Source organism: Apaloderma vittatum, unplaced genomic scaffold (genome assembly GCF_000703405.1).
Source record: "Apaloderma vittatum isolate BGI_N311 unplaced genomic scaffold, ASM70340v1 scaffold20052, whole genome shotgun sequence".
Taxonomy (NCBI): domain Eukaryota; kingdom Metazoa; phylum Chordata; class Aves; order Trogoniformes; family Trogonidae; genus Apaloderma; species Apaloderma vittatum.
In genome coordinates this window covers 29,973-37,743 of record NW_009703315.1, presented here as the reverse complement: position 1 = coordinate 37,743, position 7,771 = coordinate 29,973, and the positions used below count along the sequence as shown (strand labels likewise).

Here is a 7,771-nt window from a genome sequence, read left to right as displayed (position 1 = left end):
TGTCCCCACCCGGTGTCCCACATGCCCCATCCCCTGCCAATGCCCGCACCCTGCACCCCTTGTCCCTGGCCCCTAGGCCACGTCCCCATCCTGCAGCCCCCGTTCCTGCCACGCCTTCCCGTTCCCTCCCTCGTGCATTCCCAATCCCTGCTATGTCCCCATCCCACATCCCTCCCCGTCCCTGCCTTGTCCCCATCCTGCGACCCGCTCCCTGGCCCGTGCCCCTGCCGCATTCCCCATCCCGTCTCCACCCCGCAGCCCTCACCCTTCATCCCACCAAAGCCCTGCCCTACAACCCCATCTCCCACCCCACCGCCTCCAGACGTCTCCATCTGCTCAGGCTGGGTGACGGTGACAACTCACCGTGGCTGTGGCCGGGGCGCGGGGCTCTGTGCGTTTACGCAATGGGTGTTATTGGGTGTTCTTTTCAACTTGACGGCTAACGCTGAGCCACGCTCCGGCCCGGGCTCCAGCGAGCCTTGCTGCTGTAGGAAGCCGCAGCATAACTCAAACTGCTTCTTTCTCAGCGCAACGAGGACGGGGTCAGGCAGCCTCCAAGGTGGCCTAGAGGAGGCAGAGCCATGGATTTCAGTTTTAACAAGTTTTAGGCAAGTTCTAAAGTATTAGGTGTATACTTGCAGACCCCTAACGCCACCCAGGTCAGCAGGATTGCAACTCATTGGTGCAGGACCACCTGCAAACGCACAGTTCTACCGTGCTCAGCTTGAAGCTGTTCTATTTGTATTTACGAATAACGATAGAAAGGAAGTGAAAACTGTCGGTAAATCCATCGAGGTGCATTTTCCCCCGGCCCTGACCCTTCAATACGCAGCAGGTTCTCCCTTGTGTAAAGAGATCTAACACCCAGCTCTGCCCCACTTGTTCACGTAATAAAGCACTTTTGTTTCCAAAGCGCTGCTGGCAAAGCAGGGCTGCTGCTCCACCGGGCTCACGCACGGGATCAAGCGGAGCATAAATTTAAGTACCTGCACAATGGTTTGCTGGATCACAGCCTGACCTACAGCTCTGCAGAGGAAGGGAACGGAGCAGAACCCTTAATTCTGCCCGGGGGATGGAGGTGCACAACGAATTTAGCCGTGCCAGGCTAGAGTGGCCGGGATAAGCTGCTTACCGCCGATATTCAACCACCTTCCAAACGCTCGCAGAAATAATTGTCATTAAAACACGTCTAGGCTGGCGGGAAGCGGAGGAGTAATCCTCAGATCGGCCCTTCTTTGAAGAAAAGCCGAGATGCTGGCCCCCAGGGCCCGCAGCACTCAGCTTCTGGGGGGCAGCTGTTAAAAACCCAAGCAGGCAGAAGCTTTGCAAGGTCCACTCCCACCATTCTCGCCGCAGGCAGCTCCCAGGTCTGTTCTCCAGGTGGCCAAGTATCTCTTCAGGTGGTGGAAAGACGACAGTGACCGCTGTTAAGTGCTCTCAGCACCTCCCCGTGTCGTTGGGCTGCTGTGGCGAGCACACCAGCTCATTTCAGTGGGGAGGAGACAGAATGGAAACCTTAAGAACGATCGCGGGTGCTGCTGGAGCAGCCCTGTCCCCAGGAGCACGCTCTGCGCCTCGGTGACAGTGCGATTCCACCTCCGTGGCAGTAACTAAGAACCGGCAGCAGCAGCCGCTGCAGCAGCAGCCGCCGCTGCCGTTGCTGGGTTGATGCAAAACAGCTGAATGCCGGCATCTTCCATTTTTCAAAGCATTCGTCCTCGGGCGAGTTGAAAGCTCATGTTGCTATTCTGACTGAAGGCGGAGATTTACAAGAAATAACAGTCGTCTTCAGATCTCTGAAGGATTCACAATGGTATCAAAGAGTTTTGCGCTCGTTTTAACGGAGAAACCACCTACAAAGCGTGTGTTTTTTTGACACGCTCTAAAACGGTCACTGAAAAGAGCTTTTACCATAAATGCTTTCTGATTAACACAGCCGTGTGCGGGAAGTTTAATTACAGGAACCACCAATGCAACAGGAGATAAGCGCTTTGCTTTTGAAGGGAATTAATTTATTTGGAGATCTACATCACACAGGCACGCTGCTGGAGATCCAAGCAATGCCTGACCTCAGTATCATAAAACCACGCTCCGGGGAGATCCCCTGGATTTTAAATACTCATTTCAAGAACTAACTTCCTTTTTTCGAAATAAAGCCACGCTTTGACATCGGTGACGCCCCCAAAGGCACCTGCACAGTTTTTTAATAATGGTTTTCTTGGAATACAAACAGGCAACAGACATTTAACGGGCAATGTTGCAACATTTCGGTTACCAGCGGAGAAAGGAGGTGGCAGAACGCCCGATCCCCCCAGAGGGAGGGCGACGAATACACGTAGAAAAGCCGCAGGAGAACGCCACGGTTTGCAACCACGACGTGCTTCTGAGGTTCTCATCCAAAATTTGTGTCCTCTGAAACTATTTCGGTGATGAGCCGCGTGCCTCTGCGCACACAGCAGACTCACAGCTGCCGTTTCAGGAGAAGGGCAGCTCCCCGGACGTCGCGTAGTAGCCAGAATCATCCGAGGAGAACCTCTGGGAAAGACGCACCGAGTCCAGCTGCACCTCTCCGAAGTGGAAGTTCTCAAAGAGCTGAAAGAAAGGAGGAAAACCATTTGAGGGGCACCTAGGGAAACACAGCTGGTCCACAGAGCTCTCGCAAGAGCTGGCCCTGCAAAAAGCCTCCACTCATGGGCTTGGTTTGCTGTTAATGAAACTATTCTTTATTTCTCCCTCTAGAGACTGCACTCGGCCTTTAAAACGAACCAGGTATGAAATGAACGCCTCTTTTCACGTGGGGAGGCTATTCACCTCCCCGAAAGCCACTGCCCTCGAGGTTGCATGCTCCACAGGAGCAAGGATTGAGGCCAGGAGTCTTCTACCAATCCAGGCCACAGGACGTACGACGTAACAGTTACGGCTCCGTCCTAATTCGAACTCGCAGGCTAGAGGCGCAAGGCTCTTCATCCCGGCCCTGACCCTGCTTTGTTCAACAAATCCTTCTTTGTTCGGCAAAGACTTGAGTGCAAATTGAGGAAAGCAAGCCAACGCTGGGACCCAGTCGGTGCGTCTCTGCTGATTAATCCAATCTATGAAGCAGACCAAAAAACTGCCATCAGGATTTCTTACACGGCAGCTCAGCAATATCGCTGGAAAGGCGTCGTGTCCAAGCGTAAAGTGCTCCTCTCGTTCCATTAAGACGCAGGAAATTGCTCTACCTGGGAACATCAGTCGTGCCTTAGTAAACACTTTTCAGTGGAGATGCTAATTTAAAAACTCTGCTTAACAGCGAGGGCCTGAGCAGTGACATCTCCCCACCACGGAGATTTCCAAAATGTCTATTCCATCTGTCTCCCACTGAATTTTCTACCCATCCCTGCAGGCGCAAGACAGTTGAACACCCCTTCCTGCCACCACAGAAGACACAAACATCAACTTACCGGCCAGAGAAAGCCGACGAATTAATTACAACACACCCTCCTAGAGCCAATGGTGCATCCATTCCTCCATACAGTGATCAGAACCCCAAACATCTAGTCAGCGTCCGAAAGGCCGCACAATTCACCTCCTGCAAAAAGGCATTTGGCTCTGCCTGGCACTGATTTGGCCACCTTTTGTTGGTTCTCCCAAGCGTATTCTGTTTTGCAAACGCCCTTTTTTCCACAAGGGGACCAGCTGGGTTTCTTTCGGGATAGTTCTTGATTTCGCTGTCACTCCTCCAGGAGGGAAAAGCACCTCAGGGGAAGCGATTCTGTGCCCACCTTCAAGGCAGGGCAAGCAGGGCTTCTGCCAGGGTGCACCCCGCGGGTCCGTGGGGCACAGAGGAGACGCCCAGCACAGCGGTGAATCCAGCTGCCGGCTCATCTGGCCAACTCCCCGCTCTGCATTTGGCTGAGGCAAGCGATTCCTCACGGACACGCACCAGTCAGAAGGGCATCTCTAAAGAGAAGGGGCATTTACGTGTGCCGAGCCAGCATGTGGCAGCAGCCTGGGCGCAGTGTCAAGGGACAGGGCGTGGGCAGGGCACCCTGCTGAAAAGCAGTCAGGCCAAGGGAACGTCTTGAACAGGGCAAGGAGGAAAATGGAGAAGAGGTATGACTCCAGCCACACAAACTCCATTTTACGCCATTAAAGATTTATACAATTAAAGATTAATTACGTTCCCAAAAGCCCGCGTAGTTCATGTTAGAGGACTTAGCATAAAATGTCTCATTAATAAGAGATGGTAGTAAAAAGGGCTTGGTCTCCTTTCTCTGTTCGTTTTGGCTGATCTGAGAAGGATGGTTTCCAGCTGTCGAGGGCTTGCGGCCAGCGTGTCCGCTCACCCCTAACCTTAACACCTACCTCTGTCAAAATGGTCATTCGTAGCGACACTCCTTCCCTTCACAGAGCACTCTCCACCCAGGAAAAATATATATTATTTCTTTTCATTCCTAACGGAGGGAGCAGCAGGTGCGCTGGTAAGCAAGGAGATGCTAGGATTCAAAAAGGATTTTTTTGGAAGAGAAGGGGGACGAGATGCATTTATTCCTGTCGAATGCATCACAGAATCGCAGAAGCGTGGAAGGGACCTCAGGGATCATCTGGTCCAACCCTTCTTGGTACAAGCACAGTCTAGACAGTGAATGAAGTCTTTGCAAACATGAAGAAAACAAACAAAACGCTGGGATGTGCAGGTCCCATAGGGAGCTCTGAAAGTCAAACCTTTACACAAAACAGTCAAAAGAAGTGTCTTTCAAATATTTTTTATGTTATCTCTGCACCACCCCGGTTTTCTTACAAAAGACAAGCACTTCAAAGCGCGTATTAGTTAACAGGACCAACCCTCCCCCCAGCCCCTCTTGCTTCGCATAACTTTGGGCACATCAGACCAGAAAGGCAACTGGAAAGTCCCAGCAGACACTGCCCAGGTCAAGGGCCCTCTATGTGAAGGCGGCTAAAAGTGAACCGAAATGCTTGTACCGAAGCACTTTGTAATCCCTTGGCTTTTAAAAGACCTACCAGCTCTCATGTGTCCGAGCATGTGTCTGTTTCCCAGGGAGAACGCTGCTAGAACTATTGATTTTTGGTAATGTAGCTGTACTTTCTGAGAGTAAACATGCTACAAGATTTAGAGGACAACCACAGACATTTTTTTTTCTGCTCTTGTTTCAAGCCGGCTTCCCATCAATGCTTCTGCGCTCCCTCAGGCCTCCCGCAACAGAAGCCTCTGGACACTGGGTGTGGAGATCACGGCCGAGATCTGCCTTGGGTAGTGGGAACGGAGGCCCCTCAAACATCCTCCGAGACCCCTGAAACACCGGGAGCTGGTTTTCCATCATGAAAACATCTTGCGCTCAGTCCCCCAGGGGCTCGGGAAGTGATTTCCAAAGGCCAAGTCTCTCCTTTCGGCTTTCACTTCTATTTAGCTTGGGGAAAAGCCAAGCTGAGCTGAGAGAGATATTTTTATCTCCCCCCTCTCCCCAGCCACCACGGAAACGCTCCCATTTCGGAGGAGGCCTGCAGCACAGCTGATGAAATGCCTCCTATAAAGGCATTTTAACCTTTTTTTAATTTTTTTTTTTATGCTGGTCCAGGAAAGAAGATACCTGAATGCTGTTACGCCTCATGCGCAAATGCCGATGATGCTAAGACTTGCCCAGTCCCTCTCCTGTCCCTTCCCATGTCACCTTTCCCAAAACAAGGCCGCGGGGAGCACAAGGAGATGCAGATCAGGAGCAGCTCGGAGGGAGGCAGGGGGAGGAAAAATGCAATCAGCCGCCCGGTTACCGAAAGCCGTGTCATTTGACTGGAGTGGGACGTGAGGCTCAGCAAAAGCGCAGTAATTCTATAAATCCAAACACGCCGAAGGATTTACGTCCTCGCTGCCTAAAGAATACATAAAAGGCTGGGGGTTGGGGTTTTTTGTTTTATTTTAAATGTTACAAATGAAAACGAACCTGACGGAGGTAAAGGTCAGCTTACGGAGTCAACGCTGTGCAAGCTACTAACTCCCACCAAGGGACCAGCACTTATCAGACTAAGTGGCCTCTGTCTCCCTGCCGCCTCCGAAATTAAATTAGAACCCAATAAGGAAAAAGCACCGTTAACTTTTAACCCCAGGCCCGGCACCTCTAAGCGAACGCGCCAGAGACGTGCCTTGCCTTTCAAACCACAGCCAAAGGCTCCGCAACGGCTCGGCTGGGCTGGGCTGCCCAGGACTCAGCATCTCCCACAGCGGGGAAAGGGGTGCCTAGAGAGCGGCAACGGCATCCTCCCGGGAGCTGACCCGTATCTCACAGGTCAGCCTGCAAAATACCGCAGGCCCAGGCAGGCAGGTGCTCCTCCTTCTCCTTCTGCTTCTTCTGGGAGCCCGGGTCCGAGGACACAACCAGGCGGGTAACGACAAAGGACAGGCAGCCCTGCGGTAGCTCCCGGAACGCCTGCTTTCCTGCATTTCTCCCCTCCACCAAGTCGTTCATTCTGAGCCAGGAAAGGCCAGCCTGTCATTGCTAACACCCCCATTTCTCTAAGACAGTTCCATTCAGATGTTGGAAACCCTTCCTCCGAGTTCCGTTCCCCTCTATTACCCACAAATTACACAGCAGGGGTGCGACACTCGTTTTCCGAAGGAAGACAGAGGCTGAAGACTTGTTTTGGGAGAGAAAGAATGACACAACGAGCCACTCGCTCCCTGCAAACCTGGGCCAAAAATGCTCAGCCAAACTTCAGCCCCCAAACCATAACCACTTCCTTCTCAAAGGCAAAACAACGGATCGAAACCAGGATGTCCCTTTTCCGCCTTTTTCCCCTCTTTTTGCCTAAGCCTGCAAAGTAGGTTTTACCGAAGTGCTGTAGACACAAATCCAAAGGGGGATGATTCCTCGAGGAAGCAGTTAAAACGCGTGTCTAAATGATGCTGCGTTCTTGAGCGCGGGTATTTGTCAAGCAGCCATCCTTGGGGGGTCGCTTCCGCAGACAACCCTCCCAGAACGAGATAGCATCTTTGTGTTCAAACCTGGACACAACAGTCATAAATCACGGCGCTAATCCACGCAAGGACAGCAGCAACGTGTCTCAGCTCCAGCCGCGAAGAGTGGAGATGCCAACACAAACTGGTGCTTTTAAATCACCTGTCAGGGGCTCAACAAGCGTGAGAAATATTAATGGATTCGCCTGGAGAGGCAGTGGGCAGCAGGAGGACAAAGCAAGTCCAGACAAGGGAAGGGAGTAAGAGGTATTTAAAACTTCCTTCACGTAATCTCTGGCTCGCACTCACGTCGCCTGGCCTGGATTTTGCGGCTACCATCAGGATTATTGATCAGTTTTGAAAACCTTACGTTGTCAGGACCCGTCCTGAATTAATAAAAAGTCCAAGTAGCTCTGCTGAGAGCCTTGGCGCACAGAAACGCTGAGGGAACGCCGATCCACCGCAATCCTCGCAACTAAAAACTACCACCAAAGCAGCAGCGTTATCACAGGATGAAATACATACACGCGCACCCACGTATTGCCCCCAGCTCGCTTTGTTGTGAACTCCAGCCACAGAAAGCAGTGCCTCAGGGCAGGGCTATTATAGATTAATGGTACAAAACCGTCCCCGGTGAATCCGCGCCGCGGGCGAGCAGAGGCATGTAATGTCATTAGCCTGTGACCAATCGGCCTAAGAAACCCGGCTGCCCTCGGTGGGGAGCTGAGGCTAGAGGAGGTCTCGTTTTATGTGGAATGAGCACAGAAATTAGCAGCTTTGGAGACAGGGCTCTGGGAACCTGTGTCCACGGAGGAGCTTGCT

At 52.2% G+C, this 7,771-nt stretch overlaps 1 protein-coding gene across 1 annotated transcript in view; it reads right to left on the bottom strand.

Moving 5' to 3' along the window:
• Positions 1-2,475: 2,475 nt before the first annotated feature.
• Positions 2,476-7,771, bottom strand: part of ASCC1 (activating signal cointegrator 1 complex subunit 1) — a 34,047-nt gene continuing 28,751 nt past the window's right edge. Inside the window, exon 10 of the mRNA XM_009864599.1 lies at positions 2,476-2,592. Within this exon, the coding sequence (XP_009862901.1) occupies positions 2,476-2,592 (117 nt within the window). The remainder of the gene's footprint in view (positions 2,593-7,771) is intronic.